The sequence below is a fragment of the Sinohyriopsis cumingii genome, chromosome 11 (genome assembly GCF_028554795.1).
Source record: "Sinohyriopsis cumingii isolate HCF-2022 chromosome 11, ASM2855479v2, whole genome shotgun sequence".
Taxonomy (NCBI): Eukaryota; Metazoa; Mollusca; class Bivalvia; order Unionida; family Unionidae; genus Sinohyriopsis; species Sinohyriopsis cumingii.
Genome location: NC_142971.1, coordinates 97091973 through 97118380, shown reverse-complemented (window position 1 = coordinate 97118380; position 26408 = coordinate 97091973). Strand labels below are relative to the sequence as shown.

At 36.4% G+C, this 26408-nt stretch overlaps 1 protein-coding gene across 1 annotated transcript in view; it reads left to right on the top strand.

Annotated features, from left to right (window-relative positions):
• Positions 1-26408, top strand: part of LOC149789076 (hepatocyte growth factor receptor-like) — a 134414-nt gene that overhangs the window by 85954 nt on the left and 22052 nt on the right. Inside the window, exons 15-16 of the mRNA XM_089975258.1 lie at positions 7603-7787; positions 15559-15668. Coding sequence (XP_089831384.1) covers positions 7603-7787; positions 15559-15668 — 295 coding nt within the window. The remainder of the gene's footprint in view (positions 1-7602; positions 7788-15558; positions 15669-26408) is intronic.

Sequence of the window (26408 nt, the reverse complement as noted above, 5' to 3'; positions counted from 1 at the left end):
TGATGTTTTATCATATTTCTATAGCATGTCAAGTCTAATAAAGTGCCAATAGCTTTTAAAGATCAATGTTTTATCTTATTACTATAGCATGTCAATTCTAATATAGGGCCAATAGCTTTTAAAGATCGATGTTTTATCTTATTACTATAGCATGTCAAGTCTAATATAGTCCCAATAGCTTTTAAAGATCAATGTTTTATCTTATTACTATAGCATGTCAATTTTAACATAGTACCAGTAGCTTTTAAAGATTGATGTTTTATCATATTACTACAGCATGTCAATTCTAATATAGTGCCAATAGCTTTTAAAGATTGATGTTTTATCATATTTCTACAGCATGTCAAGTCTAATATAGTCCCAATAGCTTTTAAAGATCAATGTTTTATCTTATTACTATAGCATGTCAATTTTAACATAGTACCAGTAGCTTTTAAAGATTGATGTTTTATCATATTACTACAGCATGTCAATTCTAATATAGTGCCAATAGCTTTTAAAGATTGATGTTTTATCATATTACTATAGCATGTCAATTCTAATATAGTGCCAGTAGCTTTTAAAGATCAATGTTTTATCATATTACTATAGCATGTCAATTCTAATATAGTGCCAATAGCTTTTAAAGATTGATGTTTTATCATATTACTATAGCATGTCAATTCTAATATAGTGCCAATAGCTTTTAAAGATTGATGTTTTATCATATTTCTATAGCATGTCAATTCTAATATAGTGCCAATAGCTTTTAAAGATCGATGTTTTATCATATTACTATAGCATGTCAATTCTAATATAGTGCCAATAGCTTTTCAAGATTGATGTTTTATCATATTACTACAGCATGTCAATTCTAATATAGTGCCAATAGCTTTTAAAAATCAATGTTTTATCATATTACTATAGCATGTCAATTCTAATATAGTGCCAATAGCTTTTAAAGATCAATGTTTTATCATATTACTATAGCATATCAATTCTAATATAGTGCCAATAGCTTTTAAAGATCAATGTTTTATCATATTACTGTAGCATGTCAATTCTAATATAGTGCCAGTAGCTTTTAAAGATTTATGTTTTATCATATTACTACAGCATGTCAGTTCTAATATAGTGCCAATAGCTTTTAAAGATTGATGTTTTATCATATTACTACAGCACGTCAATTCTAATATAGTGCCAATAGCTTTTAAAGATCAATGTTTTATCATATTACTATAGCATATCAAGTCTAATATAGTGCAAATAGCTTTTAAAGATTGATGTTTTATCATATTACTACAGCATGTCAAGTCTAATATAGTGCCAATAGCTTTTAAAGATTGATGTTTTATCATATTACTACAGCATGTCAAGTCTAATATAGTGCTAATAGCTTTTAAAGATTGATGTTTTATCATATTTCTATAGCATGTCAAGTCTAATATAGTGCCAGTAGCTTTTAAAGATTGATGTTTTATCATATTTCTATAGCATGTCAAGTCTAATATAGTGCCAATAGCTTTTAAAGATTGATGTTTTATCATATTACTACAGCATGTCAATTCTAATACAGTGCCAGTAGCTTTTCAAGATTGATGTTTTATCATATTACTACAGCATGTCAATTCTAATATAGTGCCAGTAGCTTTTAAAGATTGATGTTTTATCATATTACTATAGCATGTCAATTCTAATATAGTGCCAATAGCTTTTAAAGATCGATGTTTTATCATATTACTATATCATGTCAGTTCTAATATAGTACCAGTAGCTTTAAATAATCCATGTTTTATCTTATTACTACAGCATGTGAGTTCAAATATGGTACCAGTAGCTTTAAAAAAACAACATGTTTTATCTTATTTCTTTATTTCTACAGCATGTCAATTCTAATATAGTACCAGTAGCTTTAAATAATCCATGTTTTATCTTATTAGTACAGCATGTCAGTTCAAATATGGTACCAGTAGCTTTAAAAAAAACAACATGTTTTATCTTATTTCTACAGCATGTCAATTCTAAAATAGTACCAGTTGCTTTTAAAGATCGATGTTATATTGTATTACTACAGCATGTCAGTTCAAAAACAGTACCAGTAGCTTTAAAAAACCCATGTTTTATCTTATTCCTACAGCATGTCAGTTCTAATATAGTAGCTATAAAAAAAATCATTGTTTTATTGTATTACAAAAGCATCTCAATTCCGATATAGTAGCTATAGAAAATCTGTTTTACCATATTACTACAGCTTATCATTTCTAGTATATCTTGTAGCTTTAAAATATTCTTGCTTTATGTTATTACTTCAGCATGTAAATTCTGATACAGTAGCTTTAAAAAAATCCATATTTTATTGTGTTACTACAGCATCTCAGCTGTAATAAATCCATATTTTATTGTGTTACTACAGCATCCCAGCTGTAATAAATCCACATTTTCATCATATTGCTAATTAATGGTATATATAGTATGCAAGCCATTATCATCTTGGTTTGAATAAGTGTGCAAGTCATGATTCATCTTGGTTTGAATAGGTATGCAAGTCATGATCATCTTGGTTTGAATAAGTATGCAGGTCATTATCATCTTGGTTTGAATAAGTATACAAGTCATGCTCATCTTGATTTGAATAGGTATGCAAGTCATGATCATCTTGGTTTGAATAAATATGCAAGTCATGATCATCTTGATTTGAATAGGTATGCAAGTCATGATCATCTTGGTTTGAATAAGTATGCAAGTCATCATCTTGGTTTGAATAAGTATGCAAGTCATGATCATCTTGGTTTGAATGGGTATGCAAGTCATGATCATCTTGGTTTGAATAGGTATGCAAGTCCTGATTCATCTTGGTTTGAATAAGTATGCAAGTCATGATCATCTTGGTTTAAATAGGTATGCAATTCCTGATTTATCTTGGTTTGAATAGGTATGCAAGTCATGATCATCTTGGTTTGAATAGGTATGCAAGTCATGATTCATCTTGGTTTGAATAAGTATGCAAGTCATGATTCATGTTGGTTTGAATAAGTACGCAAGTCATCTTGGTTTGAATAAGTATGCAAGTCATGATCATCTTGGTTTGAATAGGTATGCAAGTCATGATCATCTTGGTTTGAATAAGTGTGCAAGTCATGATTCATCTTGGTTTCAATAAGTATGCAAGTCATGATCAGCTTGGTTTGAATAGGTATGCAAGTCCTGATTCATCTTGGTTTGAACTGGTATGCAAGTCATGATCATCTTGGTTTGAATAGGTATGCAAGTCATGTTTCATCTTGGTTTGAATAAGTATGCAAGTCATTATCATCTTGGTTTGAATAAGTATGCAAGTCATTATCATCTTGGTTTGAATAGGTATGCAAGTCATGATCATCTGGGTTTGAATAGGTATGCAAGTCATGATTCATCTTGGTTTGAATAGGTATGCAAGTCATGAATCATCTTGGTTTGAATAAGTATGCAAGTCATGATCAGCTTGGTTTGAATAGGTATGCAAGTCCTGATTCATCTTGGTTTGAATAGGTATGCAAGTCATGATCATCTTGGTTTGAATAGGTATGCAAGTCATGATTCATCTTGGTTTGAATAAGTATGCAAGTCATTATCATCTTGGTTTGAATAGATAAGCAAGTCATGATCATCTTGGTTTGAATAGGTATGCAAGTCATTATTCATCTTGGTTGAATAAGCATGCAAGTCATTATCATCTTGGTTTGAATAGGTATGCAAGTCATGATCATCTTGGTTTGAATAAGTATGCAAGTCATGATCATCTTGCTTTGAATAAGTATGCAAGACATGATCATCTTGGTTTGAATAAGTATGCAAAACACTGTCCAACCTTGCATGATGTAGTTATTAAGTGAACTTTCTGTAGTCTATACTTTTCAATGCACCTATGATAGAAAATGTGTAAATTCTGCTTTAATTTATACTTGGTTTAGTCAATTAGATATTGATATAATTTTGAATGTATGTGCCTCTCCTTTGCATACTAACTTGTATAATGTTGGAATCAGCTCCTTTCAAAATGGGTTACATTCAAGAGTGAAACTCGGGAATTTGATAGCTTATTTTCAAGGTAGCTTATATTTGAGAGCAAAGCATCAGAACTTGACAGCTCATTTTGGACAGCTTGCTTTCAGGTGTAAAATGTTGGAATTGGACAGCTTATTCTCAAGATGGATTCTGTTTGATGGTAAAACATAGGAATCTGATGGCTTTTTTTTCAAGATGGCTTACTTTTGAGAGTAAAACAAAGGAATTATTTCATTTTCAAGACTTGATACTTTCACGAGTAAATATTTATTTTTGAGGTAGATTTACTTTTGAGGTTGGCTTATTTTCCATTGTACATTTCTGATACTTTCATGCAGCAGAAAATTTAATGTACATTTTAGCATTTGTGCTAGAAATTCTGATAGCCTGACACCCAGTGCCTCTCCAAATTTGGATCGGGCCAGTCCTGTAAATTTGCCTCAGAAAACTTTGATTGCACTGATGAAATGTGTAAATGTATTTTCAGGATGTTGACATACAGCGCAATCTAAATCAGATCATCACTGTCCCATGTGAAATTCAGATATGATTTTAATCAGACTGAAACACATTCGTGTTTTGAGAAAATTTCATTTTCAGTAGCCTAACTAGCCCCAACCCCCCCAAAACCTTTCAAGATAAGCTCATTACATATAGCATCATAGCTGCCAACCCTCACGAATTTGGTGTGAATTTCACAACTGTTTCAGCAATTTACGGATTCAATGCCACAAGCCCAAAATTCAACAATTCTCCAATTCTCAATTATTTTAAATCTTTAATAAAATAACCGATTTCCCGTTAAGCGTTAGTCATGATATTGGCAGTTGCCGAAACAGTCTGATACTACTGGTCGTGATATTAATAGACCTACAACCGATTAGTACAGTTGGCCCGGTAACAAGCATTTTAGCCTATTTTAATCTATATGTATAAGAATAGTTTTACAAATGCTTTTGAGAGAAACTGGGGCCTAACCGGAGTTTTGCTCAGCACATGCATCACCAACACTGATTTGAGTTACCATACGGCATCGCATGTAAGATCTTGAAAATGTCTTCACCACCAAGGAAAAAGAAATGTATTGCTCAAAAAGTAAAGTTTAATTTGGAATATATCAAAAGTTGGCAGTGCATTCTGCCATTAAACATTGATATACATCATGCTTTTTGCACACAGTGTGCCACAAATTTTAGTATTGGGCATGGTGGCAGAGACGATGTGAGGAAGCACATTGGTTGCAAAAACATGTACAAGTTGGGAAAATTAAGTATTCACAGGTTTCAGCTATGGAATATTTTAAGCCATTCGCGGAAGAACTGCAGGCAACCAACGCTGAAGCATTATTTGTGAGTTTTCTTGTTGAACACAATCTAACTTTATCACCTGGAGACCATGCTAAACATTTGTTCCGACAAATGTTCCCGAACTCGAAAATTGCGTCCAAATTTTCCTGTGTAAGAACCAAAAGTGCTGCAGCTTCTGTGCATTTCTCACAGCAACAGTATCAGCGAAAGAGTATTTTCTCTAGTGAGGAAAAATAGGACAGACTTTAGTGCCTCCTTAGGTGGCACTCTACAGTTTCGTATTTTGCATAGGGTTAGGATTTTAAAGAAAAAGAATTTCCCCAGCTTTCCTCACTGGTTATATTGGTTATTTAAAAAAGACCTTGTATATCTTAGGTATAATGCAAAGAACCTTTAATTCCCTTTATTTTGGTGTATGATTGATGGGTGTACTATGGGTTATAGAGTATACAGCTTGGCCTTACTTCAGATGTGCACCGTTCAAAAAAGTGCTAGCTCTACTTGGTCATTTTCACTTCCTGAACTTCAGAGGTAAATTGTATAAAAAGAGCCAATAACTTTTTTTTACATTTTATATATTTGGTAATTCATTCATTGCACTTTCAGCAGTTGGTATTGTCTAGTCTGGCAAAATTCATTTTCCCTATTTTAATAGCTGCTATGTATAGTGTACTTTAGACTAATTCAGGCTGATTTTTTAACACAAGGGAGCAGCCATTTTAGTTAGCAGTGTGCTTAAATCATGTGAAATTTCCAAAAGTACAATATCCAAAAGAAATATCCACATTACATTAATGTAGCGTAGAGGTATGCCAACATTCTCTCCATTGTGCATGTTTTAAATGCGAACTACTTCACCTTATATACGTCACTCTCTCAAAGGTACATATTATCTGGTGGGTGCCCCCTTAGCTGCAGAAAATTTGTCAGCATTTTTAGTCACCAAGATCAACCAGCAGACAAGAAGTCTGAACTGTTCAGAAAACAAATTTACGATCAAGCAGTTGAGGAATAATGTCTTGATAAATAACCACAAGAACAAGAGAAGTTTATGAATACCATAATAAATAGAAATGCAGATATATTTCTGCATATATGTAGTGTTTTTGTTTTATATTGCGATCTTTATATAGTGTAGTATTGATGGTCAGAGTGGATGGAGTTATTGTCATGGTATTTTTCACTAATTCATGTCCAAATTTAAGATTTTTTATCCCTGTTTTCACTAATTGTGAGCCTGGAAGGTTGGCAGCTATGTAGCATGTATAAATAGTAAACAGTCATGATTAGAGCTGATGTAAATAAAAGTATCCCATGGGCAGTTTAAAGAGTGGCAATTAAAGACAAAGATGTTAAGTATTGACCACCATTTTACATATTACTGTATTGGCTGACAATAGCTAGTGAGATATGTTTGAAGGCTGCAGTGGGTGTGCCCATTGTGCTAATTTGCGTAGTTAGGATCAGGAAGTGGAACAACCTATTATAGGTGAATCAAAGAGATGCATGTACCGGAACAAAGTTATTAAATATTTTTGCCTTGAATGAGAATGTTGAAGCCATATATTTTATACTTTTAACAAAGTTGTGAATAGCGGCATCATTTCTTTAAAGTCGGATTTTACTACATATATCGGATGCAAAGCATGGAAATTTCAGTTTTTGGAATAGTGTTCAAGTGTAATTCATTTTTGAAGCTGATTTTATGAAGGAACTAGCTATCAGCGAAGCCAACAAAAATGAAATGTCAGGACTGTTGGATGATGATGTTTTACTTGGTGAAGCATTCCAGTGTAGCAATGAATACTAATGACACTTGCATTACCTTCATACTCCTTTGAACTATGTTGAATTCATATTCGAATTTTAGCTACTGCAACCTTGTGTGACAGTATTAAAAAAGGCGAAAATGTTGGGCATGTGGAAATTGGAGTCTGGGCTTGTGGAATTTTAGTCATGGTTTGAAAACAATTTTCTTTGAGTACTGGTACATTTAAGCTCTTTTCATGTAGTAGCAAGCAAGTAGAAACTAATTTTCCCCTTCACTGTACAATTGTTACTGCATTAAATTTAAAGGCAAAATCTTAATAAATTGGCCAGGTCAATCTGTTGGCACAGTCTAACTTCATTGAGGATCAGAAGGTTATCAATTTACTATATCTTTTTTGACATCTTTGTCAACTTCAGAAAATATCACAATTTAGTGTTGACAACTAGCAATACATATTTAGTTTTAATTGACATATGACCATTTCATTTTTATTACCGACAGAAAATAATCCCCGTGACATTGATATTGACTCCTTTCTGAGTGAAGCAATGATTATGAAGGACTTCCACCACCCTAATGTCCTTCAGTTAATCGGGATATGCCTGGGATTGGATGATATGCCACTAGTAGTTCTACCCTTCATGAAGCATGGAGATGTCTTGTCCTTCATTAGAAATGAAAAAAATGTAAGCACCAGCCCAGCACAATTTTGTTTATTTTGTATTCTTGTTAATAATTCCAAAGTTAATCTAATTTAATTAAACAATTATTCATTTATAGCTGATTACTCATAAAATTAGTTATTTGGAAAGAGAAGGTAAGTAAAGGGTGACCCAGTAGTCATCTTACAAGATAGAAGTAATCAACAATAACGCTGCAAAACTATAGGTTTATTTTTTTGTGGTCAGAGAGAGTTGCTCTTATTTTATGTTTGATACTGGCAAAGTCATATAACCTTTAGACTTATGTCCAAACTACACATACATGTATCTGCACTTCCAAAACTCTTGTATGTAACTACTGCCACATCTTTTCATGAACTGCAATGAATATGGTAGGGTCATCCTTAGGCTTCTCTTTTCATCTCTTATTTACATGAGTAACTACTGTATTTGCCAGCATACACATCAAATCAGCAAATTTAGCAAATTTTCCATCCTTCATCCATATATAAGTTGATGCTGAGTATACGATGATGCCAGATCAATACCTTAGATTGTGTTTTTCACTTTGTTCCACACAGCATCACAAATTTTATCCTATCTGTAACTAAGTAACCTTTCCAGTCAGGATCATTTAATGTAACTAAAAGTACCTCATTCATTTCACATGAAGTTGGTTGGTTGGCATCCGTTAGTCTTGAGAGACGATGGAAGTGTGCCCATGAGAGATGTCCTGGTTGGTGGTCGTGCAGCATATGCCGTGGCTATGTAGCCCAATACAGAAGTGGCAGTCCTTGCTGCACTTGAAGGTTGAGTCTGGTATGGGTTGAAGCTGCTTCTTTTTCCTCTGTAATTGCTTTTCATCAGCTAGCAAGCATAGTTTGTCCTCGCCAGCATTCATACCAGTGATCAGAGCATGTTGCCATCTGGACAGCTCTTCCCAGGTGTTGACATCAATGTCAAGGGCTTTTATGTGTCACACTTTCAGACATCCACGAAGTAGAGACATCCACGAAGTAGAGATGTGGGTGTCCGATCGACCTTTTGCCAAAGGCAAGTTTCGAATAAAGAATGTCTTTGGGGATCCATCCATCATCCATCTGACGTACATGGCCCTGCCATTTGATGCGACATTGGTGGAGGAGTGTGACCATGCTGGGAATCTTGGCATGTTCAGGCACCTTGTTGTTTGTTACTCGATTGCACCAGGTGATCCCGAGTATGTGTTGGAGGAATCGCATGTGAAAGGTGCACAGTCTTTTCTCTTGTGAGGCGTACAGAGTCCAGGTTTCACTGGCATACAGGAGAGTGCTCAGCATGCTGGCACGGTACACAGAGATCTTAGTGTTCAGGGTCAGCATGCTGTTGTTCTACTCTCTCTGCCACAACTTGGAGAGAGTTGTTGATGCCTTTCCAATCCGCTTGTTGAATTCAGCATCAAGCGAGAGGTTGTTGGTGATGGTAGAGCTGAGGTACGTGAACTGACTGACTGCCTCAGTTTTGTAGTTGATGATGATGCTGGGGGTGGTCCGCATCCTGAGTCATCACATTTGTTTTCTTTAGGCTGATGGTCAGCCCAAACTCATCGCATGCTTTAGCAAAGCAGTCCTTCAAGCACTGTAGCTCAGCTTCTGTGTGAGAGGCTAGAGCAGCAACATCTGTGAAAGGCATGTCCCTGATGGTTGCTTCACGTGCTTTGCTCTTTGCCTTTAGTTGTGCCAGATTGAACATTCTGCCATCTGATCGCGTGTGCAGATAGATGCCTTCTGTGTACGTCCCAAAGGCATGCTTGAGCAGGACAGCGATGAAGATGCAGAAGAGCATGGGTGCAAGGACGCAGCCCTATTTCACTCCACTGTAGATGTCAAAGGAGTCGGATGTTGAGCCATTGTACTGCATTGTCTTTTTCACATTGACTTGAAAGGACTAGATCATGCTTAGCAGTTTTAGACTTTAGAGGGCATCCAATCTTCACCAGGATTGTGAAGAGTCCGTCTCTGCCTACCAGATTGAATGGCTTGGTGAGGTCTATAAAGGCCAGGAAGAGCGGTCTGTGTTGTTCTCTGCATTTCTCCTGCAGTTGCCTGATGGAGAGGATCATGTCAATTGTGGACCTCTCTGCGCAGAACCTGCACTGCAACTCTGTCAGCAAGTGTCTGCAGTCTATTCAGGATGATGGGTGCAAAGACTTCACCCATGATACTGAGAAGGGATATGCCCCTGTAGCTGTTGCAGTCACTTTTGTTGCCCTTGTTTATGTACAAGGTTACGGTGTTGTTGTCTTTCATGTCCTGAGGCACTGCACCCTCATCCCAGCATTGGCAGAGGAGGTCATGCAGGTGTGTGAACAGCATGCTGCAGTCACACTTGATGACTTCTGCTGGGATGCCATCCTTCCCTAGGGCTTTTCCTAAGGATAGTTTCTCTGATGGCCTTCTTAAGTAGATCTCTCATCCAGTTCTGCAGTGAGAGGGAGGTTTTCAATGGTGTTGAGGGAATTGCTAGTCACGTGGTTCTCTCTGGAGTACAGTTCAGAGTAGTACTCCACCCAATGTTCCTTCTGCATGCCCTTATTGTGGATGGTATTGCCTGCGACAGACTTCAGTGGTGCTGTCATTTTCTTTGTGGGACCCATTGCTTTCTTCATGCCATCGTACATGTCTCTGATGTTTCCGATATCTGCGGCTGACTGAATGCTCAGACAGAGCTGAAGCAGTATTCATTGGTGCACTAACCTCTGCACTTTACTTCTGGTGGACCTGTATGCCTGTAGTTATCTTCTGGCAGGGGGATTGTTTGTATTCCAGGTGAGCAATGCAGCACTCTTCTTTGGCTGGCATGAGTGTGATGGAGTTAGCCTCAAACCAGTCATTGTTCTTTGACTGCTTCTTACCAAAGATCTGTGTGGTTGTGCTATACACATTCTTTCTGATGTGATCCCATCTCAGTGCTGACTGCGACACTGACCACTCACTGGTGTACTGCAAAATGAAGCTTCAGCCACCACTCCAGGCAAGAGGGTAAACCATGCATTGATGTGAGCAAAACGTCATATCCAGATAAGGCTGAAGAATTCCCTCTCCAAAACGCTTGATTCACATGAAGTATTTTAAATGTATAATGTATTTTTAACTACATATAATGATGCTGACCCGAAAATTTATTGTGATGGTGTGTGGAATTAAATTATAATAACTTATGGTTTCATAAATATTAAAAGTATCGCTGTATGCTATTTGAGATTATTAGCAATAGGAAAATTGCATCATTAATACTAAAATGCTTTTTCTGGGGAGGGGGGTGGGGGAGAGATACAGAGAAAAGGATGCATGTATATTGCATTGCATTTTTCTTAAATTATGGCCTGATATATGAGAGAGAGATAGAGAGAGAGAGACAGAGAGAGAGAGTTCAGCTCTTTGTGATTTTATTGTGTTGATTTTTTGTTACCTTATTGCCCCTGTGTTGCTGAAGCTTTTCTCAAAGAGAGAAAACATTAATAAATGAAACACTTAATGTAAACTATGAAAATATATACCATACTCCTTCAGGGTTTAAATATTCACAATAGTTATATTCATATAGTCCCCATTAGGTTAAATCCCAAGAACGACCATTTTGCATGCTGTCTAATTTTCGTTGCAAGTATAACAACCTCTGCATTCCCAACAAATAAGGTTTTATTTAAAGTGCATGTGCTTTTCCTATACTTAGGTGGCAATTGTTTTTGATCTTTGCTCATGCTAGATGTACTTTAAATTGCTGTCGGTTCTGTCTGCAAGTTAAAAAATGTCACTGGCTGAGAAATTTACTCTAGTAACCACCTGGCATTTCCTTTCATTATATGGTACAGTATTCATAATACCCATGGGTAGTCTTATTTCCTATTAGTAGCCTTGTTAATCTGATCTGGTCTGCCGAATCTTGACCACAAACAGTTGTTAGCTTGGAATGACTGAATACATTAGTAGCATATTTAATTTGCATGCAAATACCACTACAAAGCCATGTGATTAATTTAATAATGGAAGTGGGAACAAAAACTAGAAGGAATTGCTTACTTAGTGCTATTAATTGATGCTGGAATATGGTACTGCACTTGTACACAAGTAAAATCAGTCATCAGGTAACTGAATAATACAGATTTACAATTGTGAATACATCTCTGTCTGTCTGTCTATCTCTCTGTCTCTGTCTTTTTCTCTATGGGGCATACGTTTTATTTGGTCATTAGGTGCAAGAAGAAAATTGTGATGGAATATGTTTTTTGTGTCATGGTTATTCATTGTCTAACTTGTAAATTCTGACATACATATATGTAATCAAATTTAAACAATGTATATTACAAACAACATACATTAGTGGTGCTTGCTGCTTTAGCACAGTTGCATATGATCTGTGTTAATTTTTAATACTGATGATGATGTAATTGTTTATAATACTCAATGTGGGATCATATATTTTTTCATACATGATCTCTTCCCCAAAACGAAATATTTTTTGCACCTTATTTTTTGTACTCTTGGATAATTATTTTCCATATGAAAAATATGATAAAATGATTCAGGTGACATAACCCATATATAAGTCGATTCAGAGTAGAAGACAAAGCATAGGTTCTCTGGTCAAAAAAGTATTGTCTTATAGGCCGGCAAATATGGTACTCCTATGCCATTTTGTAGACTGCTTTGAATTTGGCAGGATCATACAATTTTATAAATACATCACAACCCTCTTAGTGTGTAATTACTCCCATATCTTTCTATGGACAGCTGAGAATATGACATGGTTATATAGCCTTAGCTTCTTTGTCCATTCCATATACACATAAACATAAATGCTAAAAGTCTTAAAATTGTAACTCCTTCCACATCTTTCCATGGACTGCTGTGAATATAGCCTTTGACTTCTGTCCATCCTGCATGTTACCAAAACTTAATTTGTAATTACATCTATATCTTTCCATGGACTGTGTTAAAACTTGGCAGATATTATTGACATGAAGTTGGCATGTGCACGTGTTGTCATTCTACCTTGGTGCATTTTTCCAGAGTTAAGCTCCGTTTTGGTATTACCTGTGTAAAATATATTGATAATTCTTGTCTTCGATGAATTACCCTGAAACTATCCAGACATGCTATGCATCATTTGGGTGTTCATTATATATATTATACCTGATAATTCTTTGATGAATTGCCCTGAAACTTCACAGACACTATTGATATATATAGTGCGATCCCGCTATAATGTGAATTCGGATATACTGCGGTTGTGGCGTGGCTCTCAGAATTTCATATATTCATTCGTACTTGAATTTTTTTCTTCTTCAAAGTACATGAAATAGTGTTTAAAAAAGTATTATCATTTTAGTGAAGAGATTGTTTATGAATTTGAATAAAATATGATCATGGCGTGGTTCCTGAAATTTTAAATGTACGTCTATTTTTTTTGTACCCGGACAAATATTTTTTTCAAGTATGAGAAATAGTGTGTAAAACGTTTATTATTATTTGGGAGAAGAGTTCGCATATGAATTCGAATATAATACAATTGCGGCATGGCTTCAGAAATTTAACAATTCACCAGGTTCTTGAAGTGTTATGCCAAAATAAACATTATTGGAAATGTTACTTATTACTTATTACTAAACCCTGAGTAAAGCCAGTAAGTCGTCTTTGTTATTGTCTTCAATTAATTCTGTATACAATCGTTGCTTAGACTATAGCCGACATATGTTACTTTAACTGCATACACAATCAAGCAGCAGACAATGCGGTGGTTGATAAAAGATTCTCACAATTTAATAAACATAAAAAAATTAAAGCAGCCAACATGTTTGCTGGGCTTGGCAGGGTTATTGACCAGATAATAATGTCCACTTTATTAGCTGGAAATTGAAAGGGTATGAAATTGTACATGTGTTCAGCTTAAAAATCTTTATAAAAGTATTTTTCCCATGTTTTTTTCGATATTCACAAAATCTGAAGTAAATGTTTTATGCATGCTGAAAGCATGTGTCATTTGTTAATTATTCTTGCTGCGGGCATTCAAATGTTAATTATTGGGAATTTACAAAGGATAAACTTACATGGAAATGAATATGAGAAAATTTTAGCAGTATGAAATATGTACAGACACTATTCATAGACCTTGGAATGTAATGAACTGTACATGTGCTTCGTCTTTCTTAACCTAAGTTTGCTGTTAATTTTTCCCATTGAACTCAGACACTTAATGATCTGTGACAAAATTACTGAATATTTTAAATCTTTGCAATTTTTCAATGGAATTACATGCATTATGGATGAATTGCATGCCATGACAAACGGTGTTGATACCATAATCATCACATATATTAGACATGAGTAAACGTATATGTGCCAATAAGTTGTTGTCTGAAAAAAGTAAAATACTGAATAAACCAGCATTAACAAGACCCTGCTATTAATGCTATCCAATTTTTTCAAACCCCAATTATTGCATTATAGCAGGGTTCCATTGTAGTTAATATAAGCATATTGTTCAGTCATCATTCTTTGATGCATTTTTACCAAATTTATGATTAGCATATATATTTATAATAATTATTGTATCGAACTAGTTCTATGGCTTTTTGCTGTACTGACAATAGCTGATCTGGCATCCAATTTGGCCACCATAAAGGCTATTTTGAAAATCTTGGTATTGCAACTCCCCCTGAATGGATTGTCACGTAAACAGTGTTTTCATTACAAAGACTTCTTTTTATGATGTCCATTTGTTCCTAAATTAAAATGGTGCTTATTGGATTTTCATATTGACTTTGGGTTGTCATGACAATATTTCTTGTGATGTCTAGCTGGTCCTAAATGAAAATGGTGCCACTCTACACTGCAGGAGGGTGACAGTAGCAGTGATCTTGAAAATCTTGTTATTGCCACTCATCCTACACGATAAATGTTATTGCATGGTGTTTTCATCAGAAGACTTTTTGTAGCCTAGTTGGGCCAAAATGACAATGATACTGATCTGCCTTCCAACATGGTGAACTTGGTGGCCATCTTTAAGATATTGTTATCTACTCCTCCTGAATGTATGTTCGTGTTTACATGAGGTTTTCACCAAAAGTTTTACAACAATATCTAGTTAGTCTTAAATGAAAATGATGTCAATCTTGCATCTGGTATCACAGTGTTTTAGTTGAAAATGTTGTTATTGCTTAAGTAGATCAGAGATGGTTTGAACACCCAACAGTAAAAAATAAGAAATGATCTTATCATCAATCTCTTCACTCCTGTTTTGATTCACCCTGAAACTAGTGAGATATCATTGACATCAAATGCGCTTTTTATTATGTTGTCATGCTTGGCACAGTTTTGAGAGTTATGCCCCTCTTTTTGTGTTAATGTATAGAGGGGAATTTTTCCGTTGTTACTTTGGCTCATAACTTGTGATGAGTTATGCTGAAATTTTGTAGACATTATTAACATCTGGCTAATATGTTCTGTTATTAAGGTGTAATGACTTTTTTTTAAGGCTTATTTATCTAAAACATTTCATCTACACAATTCTTTGGTATATTCATACATACATTCAACTACAGTGATTGTTTTTAATGCTCACATCACTCATTTTGTGTAAAAGTGGGTGGGGCATCTGCAACATACATTTCAGATTAATTTATTTGAAAAAACACAATATAGTAAATTATACAGAATGTGGATGTTAATGTTAGAAATGTATGCACAGTTAAATTTCTGTTCTTGATAGGACCAAGATAATGAATGGCTAAAATTATAAATTGTTTCTTCATTAGATGCCAACCATTAAAGATCTTATCCACTTTGGAATTGACATAGCAGAAGGAATGGCATATCTTTCCAGTTTAAAGTTTGTGCACAGAGATCTAGCAGCGAGAAACTGCATGTAAGTCAATTTTTAATACTCTGTTCTTGCATCTGTTAGTAATAAAGGCAATATGTTTAATAAAATCTATGAGTTTTTGCCAGTATTTAGACTGAGTTTCTAGTGTAATTATCATAAGTTGTATTTAAAACCATAATTTGATGAACACCTGACACAAGTTTTCCTTAAAAGACTATTTCCTTATATCCTTTTAATGCATCACAATAAAACAGGAATTAAGTTTGTTTGATGGGATCTGTCCACCCAAGCCTAAATCAAAACACTGATCTAAACAGAGACACCAATTGATTTGATTTTTTGTGAAATCATTTCTGTTTTGTGATCATTTCATTTGTTAACGATTCTGATTTTCAGATCAGATGCAATTTTATGTAGACAAACCACAGCACAATCACTGGTGTACTTAGATCACTGAAACACTTGTGATATCTTGCTTATTTCTTTTGTGAAACCATACCTGAGAACGTGTTTCTTTAAAGCAGTTGAATATTGACCAATCAAAAATTGCATTAAATTAGTGCCCTGGTTCATCTGAGAAAGTTAAAGAGATACATTGAACCATAGATGGTCAATGAAGATAATAACTTGCCAAAAATGTGTGATACAGACACTCCAAGTAGAACATGCAAGGCATCAACAGTCAATGAGTACCATGATTTTTCAGTCTTTTCTTAGTCACATGTCACATGGTAGGAAAGATGTATGAAGCATCTTTCAACTAGGAACCACTTTAAGGTAGTATGATTTACTGCTTAAAATAAATTATTGGATACAGTTTTAATTATTCTTGTTTGTATCTTCAGATTCTAATTATTTAAATTTGAAATTCCAATTTGAAAGTGGTAGGGTTTGACATCTATGACTTTACCAACCAACCTGATTAAAACCCCACTTTCCAAAGATATGTTTACTGTTGTCAGTTCTAGGGCAGTTACCCCCTGGTCAATTACTCACAGACACACACACACCCAGACAATGTTTCCCCAGTCAGTTACACCCTGGTCAATTAACCCTCATGTCAGTTACCCCCTGGACCCCCCCCCCCCCATAACATGGTTGTTCCCCTGCAAAAAAGAAGCACATTATGACTATTTTGAGGACAATGTATCTTGGAAGACCACGTAGGCGTGGTTGCCTTGAGCCATCGCTCTCCATCCATCTCTGGAATGTGTTTAATTATGTAGAAGAAGAATTGCACCAAAAAAACCCACTTTGGTTGAAAGCTAATGTTAGCAGTTGTCATACAGCCATATGGAAACTGAAAGATTGTATCAAATGTGAACAATTACTACAGCAAGTTCATATTATGCAAGCTTTGGCAGGTCATATACAACAACAAGAAAGAAAGTGCTATGCTGATGTTAATGTTCTCTTACTTGGTGTAATTCGTAAATATGACCGGTTTAGTAGAAATGATTACCTACTTCAAGTTGCACACAACTTACACGTTTAGTACATCTTACATAGTATTCTTTTTATGCTAGAATTTATGTTGTACTTGTGACATAACTGCTAAAGCAGTTGATACCACATTATAGAATATCAGATTATTTTGCAAAGTGAGTGGCACTGAGGAGTATACACTGGGGATAACTGGAATTTAATGTAAGTCACAACAGCTATATATTTGGTTTTCACTTCAAAATTGTTATTATACTTAATCAGCTATTAATTGGTTAGACACATGATGTGGACCAAATTCAGTTTTGAATGCAACTTAACTTTTTCTAACAAATGTGTCAAAAAATTATCAACTACTAGGCATCTTCTTTTAAATATTGTACTGCCACCCAGTGCATAATATATTGTATGACCACCTAGTGCATAATATATCATGTACACTCGCGTAAGAGGCTCTTTATGTTGTAGTTGTTTGAATTTGTTTCTGAATGAACCAAAACAGATGTTTCGTGGACTGCCACATACTAGCTGCTTTCAATTGGCACATTCCGCGTAGGCTAGCTATAATGTATAACAGACCCAAGATAAGGTCCTTGCAAATAACATAACAAGTAACAAGTCATATACTCTCTTCTTTAGCTGGTGATAAGAACGGCAAACTAAAATATACTTACAGATTTACATCCTGAATTTCCTCAAAATGTATTTTCTTAATTCTGCAAATCCTAATTACATGAGCCATGTCATAGGTTTTCAATCTGGATTACACATTTTGAAATTGTTCTGTAATTTCGATAAGTGCAATTGCATCCTCTTTACTGCACTCAAAATGAAATAAACATTAAATTCCATAGCGTCTTTTTGATAATTGCAATTGAACAACTTCATATTTTTCCCACATTATGATTGAAAACATTCAATAACAGAAACAGAAACACATTTGCAGATGTCAGCATGCTTCGCCCTAGCTTCTTCAATGTTCATATTTATCTGAGCGGAGTTATGTGTGCAGTAATAATGTTGATTTGTGTAATGATAAATATGCGCTTGTGTATTTAGTTTGGAATGCGGCATACATTCATTTACGTTGTTTATTGTAGTGTATTTTGTTTATATAATTAAACCTTAGGTAGAATGAAAAAAATGAGCATATAATAAAAAGGTTTCTGCATTTGTATGGGAAAATATGAACTCGTTTTGTCGGAAGGATATACTGCACTTCCAAGGTCGTGCAGTATTCTATCCCAAAACTCTTTCATATTTTCCCATACAAATGCGGTAACCTATAAGTACGGCCACCCAGTGCATAATATATTGTACGGCCACCCAGTGCATAATATATTGTACGGCCACCCGGTGCATAATATATTGTACGGTCATCCGGTGCATAATATTATACAGCCATCCAGTGCATAATATATTGTACAGACACCCAGTGCATAATATATTGTATGGCCATCCAGTGCATAATTTGTTGCATGGCCACCCATTGCATAATATATTGTGCAGCCACCCGGTGCATAATATATTGTACGGCCATCCAGTGTATAATATTATACAGCCACCCAGTGCATAATACATTGTACGGCCACCTAGTGCATAATATATTGTATGGCCACCCAGTGTATAATATATTGTATGGCCACCCAGTGCATAATATATTGTATGGCCACCCGGTGCATAATATATTGTATGGCCACCCAGTGCATAATATATTGTATGGCCACCCAGTGCATAATATATTGTATGGCCATCCAGTGCATAATATATTGTATGGCCACCCAGTGCATAATATATTGTACAGGAGCATATTTTATATGTAGAGTAGGCAGATTAAGACATAATACTTGGACAGTTCGAGAGTTTTGGAATTTATCCAAATTATAAAGAAGCTCGCCACTTTATTAAGGTCCTATTACCTGTTGTTTACAGGTAATATATTATATAGTTGCATATGGTTTTGTTTGATTAAAGCACCTAAACCTATCTCTTATAACTCATCCACTTTCTCACATGAAGACATTGTCTTGTTATCAATAACATACAGCTGCCCCATGCTTCTAGTTGTACTTGATTATCCAGTCTATTTGTTTCTTTTATGCAGGGGAATAACCATGTCATGGAGGTAGTTTTCCAGGGTATAGTTGACACTGGGGGTGGTTGTCAAGGGTATAAATGACCATGGTGTGATTGACCTGTCACCCTGTAGTCTGGTATCAAAAAATATTTTTCCTTCTCCAAACTGGGTATGACTTTAAGTTGTACCATATCCTGATCAGCAAGATATTGGTTACTTTAATTTTGGCTCTTCATAGATAAATGCTGCATATATTGTGCAGTTTGTGCTGTTTTTCTGACCTTTGATCTTGTAATAGCAGTGTCATTTAATATTTATATGTTCAGTGTGTTCAAAGGGAAATTGGTTCATGGTGCTGCGGAAAATTTTAAAAGGCAGAGAGCTGAGTCCTAATCAACATTTTAGGCCTCCATTAAAAGTGTCATCTGTAGACAGCATGGTGTGGGATGACACAATTGACCTTCTCCAGTCTAAGTTTCTTAGAACAGTACCTTTAGCAACCATAACTTCTGACGGATAGTAATGGAAGATTGGTATACATTGGGACTTAAATAATACAGCCAACACAGATGCTGCAATTATTGTTGGTTACAAAGGATATTTTGTACATGTACCTCCATTCATTATTTCTATCCAATTCAGACTTTGGAGTTGATGGGAGATTCTCCTCCCACTTATTGGCAGTTATCTGCCAGCCATCTTTGCTGTAAACCTCGTTCTGATTGCCATCAAGCCAGACCAGATGTTTCTATATTCAAGTCTGGCAGGAACCAGAAGTTGGTAATATCAAGAGTCATGCAACATAATGGCTAACCATCATTGTAATACTATATGGAATCTAAGTGGAACCTATATTGCTGGTCAGTCCATTTTGCTGTTTAGCTACCCATCAAGCTAGTCATCTTGTCACACAAACCATGTTGGTTGCACAGCATCAAGTCCATTTGGTGGGTCGGGTGAATAAGTACTGTATTGTGCCCAGGGACAATGGCATTTCTTCCATGTTGCTGGGAATGATATACTTGGAAGCTATGCCTGAGTCGGACAACATCGATTGGTTAGCCTACTCTGAACCTGTGATGGAGATAATGGAGTTGTGGCAGCTGAGTTGGGATAGCATCAGATTCATAATCCAGAAGCTGGCTTTATATATGCCCAGGCCAGCCCAGTAGGCTGCCTCAGTTGTGTGCTTGAGAAAGGCACTTAGCTTCCATTTCCTCAGCATGATATAACCAGTAATGTATTAAAAGTGCCATTAAAATCAAAGCACAAAAGAACCCAAATCAGTTTTAAAAAGCTATTGAGGTTATTGTATATATACATATACATATATGTGTGTGTGTATATATATATATATATATATATATATATATATATATATATATATATATATATATATCGTTGCTGAGTGCTTACCACTGCCATCTGTGAGTCATGCCTATAAGATAAGGCCTCTCTAGGTATTTAGATTGGAGTTGAACACCCCTCCTTCTGTCTAACACTCAGTTGGCAAAGATTAAGATCTCTGACCAGCTATGTAACTAAAGTTGATAGCTAGGGAACTCAGTCTTTTTTTCTCAGGAAGCCAATTTTCATCATCATTCACTTCTGTCCAGACCCATGCCAGCACATATGTTGTGTATGTTCCAAATTTAGATGAGCACTATGCTGTAGATAAAATGACAACCCAACAGTTTGCAAGGTGGTTGTTGTTGTTGTGGGGTTTAATGCCATTTTTCAGCACATGATAGGCAGTGCATGGTGGCCATTATTAATGGTGGAGGAAGAACCCGGGAAAACTCCAGGAAGAACCACCGACCCACGAGAAGCTACTGGCAGGCTTTCTCACATACCCACATAGCCGAATCCTAGACTCGAACCAACGCAGACAGAGGTGAGATGGCTGTGATCCGTAATGGAGAGCGCGTTAGACCACTCGGCCACTCAAGTTTGCAAGGTTGATCATTGTATTTTTCAAGTGTCATACAAACTTGTGCAGAATCTTGTGGCCACTTCATTAATACATCCTTAGCAATATTTTTGTGTAGTTGAAAAATCAGACAGTGATCCTGTTTGCAAGTCTGCTGACTGTGTTGACAAAATCATTTACAAACCAGTGCATTGCTCAATGCCCAGTGCCCTAAAAGTTTCTTGTGATATAGATTTAGTTTAATGAGACGATTTTTCAGTTCTTGTTCTCATCTGAGCTACGTAACTCATTGGTATTGTGCACATGGCCATTCAGTTCACCTCAGCTCTTTGGCAGCCATAATGAGGATATTTATGGAAGCTGGAAGCACAAGAGTTGCATCACCAGTTCTCCTTAGTCACTCCTTTAGTTCTCAATCTTCAGGGGTCAAGATAATAATGGGGACAGGAAACCAAGCTTTTCCTTCCCCAAGCCTCTTAAAAACCACCTATGACTTCACACCCTGACAACTTATCATAGCAACCTGCTGTAAGTCCCAGACCCTTCAGTTTCAGCAATCTTTGATTGATCTTTTTACAAATTGTACCGGTGAGCCAGGTTGTTCTAAAGCATTTTTTCATTTCCATTATCTGGCACCATACACAACTCGGTATAGTTGCACTGTAATTTTAGAATGGGGATGGCATAGTTACTAAGGTTTGCCATAAGGAGGGACAAATTTGGAGTCAGTCGGAATCTGACCAGTGCATGCTTCCACATCCCTATCCATCTGGTTTCATGCAAATTCCTTTGGTTTGCATGAACAATTTATCAATTTTATGCACTCTCCTTCAATGTCAACCAGAGCCCATAGGCATTTACAAAGATTGTTGGCTGCTTTGTCACCCTGTTGATATCAGCCCTGTCAGGAGTGATTGCAGTGTATGTAGATAACATTCTTCAGAAATACATGGTAAGTTCAATTTTATTGCAGGACATGTACAGCCTTCTTTCCTTTTTTGCATAGCTGTACTTTCTGGCTAGATAAGAAAAGTTAGTTCTCACTCTCTTCTAGCACTTTGTCCATCTTATCATTTAATTCTTTTACCAATCTCATCCTCTGTTGCCTCCCTCCCATGCAGATTGCACAGTTTATGGAGCCTGCCCTGTCAGTCTCCAACAGGAAGTGGATTTTCACATGAGAATTTGTGCAAGTCCTTAGCATCTGAATTGGATGGACATATCTTATTCTCCTTGGCTTCATCTTCATGTACATCTTGCAGTTGGCCCAGCTAGCCCCAGTGGTGCTTCTTTTGAGTTTTCTCTATACGCAGGTTATGATCTCACCCAGGGTAAAACAATTATTTCATCAATGGCAAAACAAACAGTGGCTTGTGGCAGGAAGTTCTCAGGAGAAACCCCAACTTGAGAGTACTGTCTACTGGTACCATCTCATGTGGCTGGGGGAGTCCACCAGTTGCCCCACTTTGTCAGTGGCAACTTGGGCCTGGGAAAGATTGCACTTCACATCAGCCTTCTGGAATTATCATCATCAAGATAATGTAAAATCTTAATCAGAGGAGAAATTTAATGAAACTGGAACTTGGTCTGGGACTTTCTCTGGAAGGTGCCCTCATCATAAAATTAGGGTCCAAATCAAGCAAATTCCTGGCTGATTTATTGTCAACAAGGGGCCTGACTTCACACATTATGTTCTCTTCATCTATTGAACTTGCATCAGATTTGTTTACTTAATTTCATTCAGTAATAGATCTTCTGGTGACAAGGTGGAATCCTAAACTACACATCTTTGTCTGTCTTGTCCAGGACCCGGAGGGCTTCAACATGGACACTCTCGCTGGGACAGGGTTTGGGATATTCCTTCCTTCTAGCTGTTCTGATACTAAGAATAGTTCAGGAGAAAGAGGTCAGATCTGCAAAGTTATTATGATACAACTGTCAAATGTGAAATTTCTTGGGTGTATGATCTCCTCAGTTTAGTGATAGACTAAAGGCCTGCAAGCTTAAAGGCATATGAGGGAAAGTAGTATGGTTTCAGTGACTCATTCAAGGGCAACAACATTGTTCCCTTGCTTGCCTCAATCTTTTGGCTCTTCAAGGAGAAGTTCACTCATATTACTATCAAAGGATGATTTCTGACACACTTAGACATCATGGTAGAGTATGATATTGGCCATGACAAAGCTCTTTCAGACTTGCTAGCCAATTTTGACCTCTGGTGGCCCTGGTCACTCACCTTGTTTGAGTTCTAACATAGGCTCAGCTAAGCCAAGTTCAAACCCCTGGGGAGAACGTCACTGAAACTAGTGCCATACAAAACATCCTTTTTATAGCCAAAGTGAAATACACATTGAGGTGGATGCCAGTTGGATTGGTCCAAACTAATTCCAGTTTAGATTGTAGGGTTTGGGGGCTAATGATGTAATCAGGATTCATAGCCAGGAGCAGGTTACTGTATGCAGGCAGTTAGAATGTGGTCATTTGTTTGCTTGCTCTGACTGATACATTTAGAGTGACAGCGATGCGGGACCAGGATCGGAAAGCACACAAGTTTTTATGGCTGAACTGTGCCACTTCCTTCTAGTAGAGGTTTTGGAAACATGACATAACCCTACAAGTCTCAGTATGTTGGCTTCATTGAGTGATATTCTCTGCATTCTCAGAAGTCTCACAAGATTAGATATATGCCTTATGTAAATTTCAAGGCATGAGATTCAAATAATTTTTGTAAGCATAATGTTTAAATGCAGTGTTCAGTCCGAAACATCATTGAAGCTGTTAGTAGGTATGGATAGTCAGCCTTCTCAAGCTTCTGTCGCACACTGTTGCATATTAGGATGCAGCTAATGAAGGCAGGGCTGAGGTGACACAGTGGTTAGAGTGTCAGACACATGACCAGTCAGCTGCAGGTTCAAATTCTACAATTGGATCAGCCTGGATTAGCTACTATAGTGCTTCACTGGACAAGTCACTTAACTCCAATTGCCTCTATACTAAATAACCTACTTGTGCTACTGTGCCATAAAGCATCAGAGCAAGCCAAATCACGTTCAAGCATTACTGAGAGGGAATTGAGCTTGATTGGGCCAATGGCTGCAGCCTTGATGACCCCCATACCCTGCTAATAGTAGTTTAACATTTTCACTAGATTATTCTAAAGCTTTTCCTAGCAAGAATATACCATTTGATACTCATTAACAGTGAACTGACATCATATATCATGTGATCATCAGTTGCACTGCCCTCACTGTAGGGAGCTGTTTGCCCTTAATATTGGGACTCCTGCCAAATATCTTTTTAATTGTACTCATTGTAGAGGTTGGATGCTCATGTGTTTCCACCTTCCACTTCCTATTCTCCTAACATTAATGAGACTGAGAATGTATTCCATGTCAAAATTTTAAAGTAAATTATGTTACTCTGAGAATTATTGTCTGATCACACTTCCCTGAAAATATCCTTGTTGATGTTTCACTTAATCTTAAACTGGGTAGCATTTGATATACAGATAACCATGTAGTGGTGAGAAGGAGTATTAATTTGGAAGAATTTCTTATGTTCTTCTATATGATACATGATGTGCAACACAAAAAATGTTTGCCTTTTCCAGGGAGGGCAGGATTTGTGAGGTAGCAGAGTTAATTTAATTAATATTAATCCCTTTGGGTAGGTATTATCGGAGAAACTTAATTTACTACAAAATTTCCTTTTTAAAAATGTGTGGAAAATGTGATATTTCACCAGATTTCATCAGTGAATGTGTATGTGTGTGTGTGTGTGATCTGGATTTTTAACGTAGCTTTAACAATTTTTCAGTCATATCGCTACGATGTCTGCATTGTGGCAGTTTATAGTGATGTCTGGCACTGGGGCATCATGCCGTAGACATGTAGCATGATGTCCCACCCAGTCACATTATCCTGACACCAAGCCGACCAGTCCTAACACTAACCTCCTAATGCTGAGCGCCAAGTGAGGCACCTGTTAGTACCACTTTTGTAAGTCTTTGGTATGAATTGGCCGGGGATCGAACCCACAACCTCCTGCATCTGAGGCGGACGCTGTAACCACTAGGCTACCGGAACGGTATCAGTGAAAGAATAAAAGCTTTAATTTTTACCAGAAAATTTCAGGTGTCATGAAGGTAATTTTAGTATAGCCATCATATGTTACAGGTGGTGGAAAAACGCTTTTGAATTAATTTATCTTTGCACTATATATGGCTTTTTGTTAACACTTTAACCCCTGGAGCTTTTTGTCATTTTTGTCTGAAAATTGAGCAAGAAACACATTTCAAAAGCTATTTCTGAATAGATTCGAAACCACCAAATCCCCGGTCATCTTTCAATAACATACTGCCTAGTTATGTTAGAAACATCGTTTTTCATTGGCTATTTGACTCGCGCATGAGCAGAAGGGGGGGCCCCGAGTGGCCGAGTGGTCTAAAGCGCTCTTCGTTACGGATCACTGCCATCTCACCTCTGTCTGCGGCGGTTCAAGTCTAAGATTCAGCCAATGTGGGTATGTGAGAAAGCTTGCCAGTAGCTTCTCCTGGGTCGGTGGTTCTTTCCGGGGTTTTTCCGGGTTCTTCCTCCACCATTAATACTGGCCGCCATGTATAGCCTATCGTGTGCTGAAAAATGGCATTAAACCCCACAACAACAACAACAACAAAGCAGAAGGGTAAAAAAAATAATTATTTTTTTATTGCTTTATTTTTTTGCTTAATAGAGCCATTATTTTTGTATGGAGACCACCCTTTATTCCAAATGCCCATCTTATCCTACTTTTTGCAAAGGCTCATCTGTCTGTTTGCAGTTCATACCATTTTGCCTTAGATCTGAGACCAAAAAGTCTAAAATCCAAACGCAAAATCGGATTCCGACCACAAGCGTATTTAGGGTTAAAAAAAGTCGGGTCCAAAAAATGAGTTTTTTAAATCTGTGTTTTGTAGTGCAACTAGATATTCCAGATTATTTGGTTTCATTGTAGAGCTACATCTGTCTACCTTTTTATAATACCACCCACTTTAGTGTATCGTGCATGACCACGACGCTACAGAGCTCAGCAGTAGGCTACTACCTCCTGCTCCGTTAAGTCATCGTTAGGGGTTAATGTGTTAATGTTTTTAATGGCAAAGTATCATCTTCATTTGTTTGTGCTTAGGTATACACCCCTAATTGTTAAGAACTAGAGCAATTATTGAAATGAAATTATATATCATTATATTTAATTGAGTTCAGATATTTGTTAATTTGAACAGGGATAACTTTAAAAGAAGCATGTGTCATACATATATATATATATATATATATATATATATATATATATA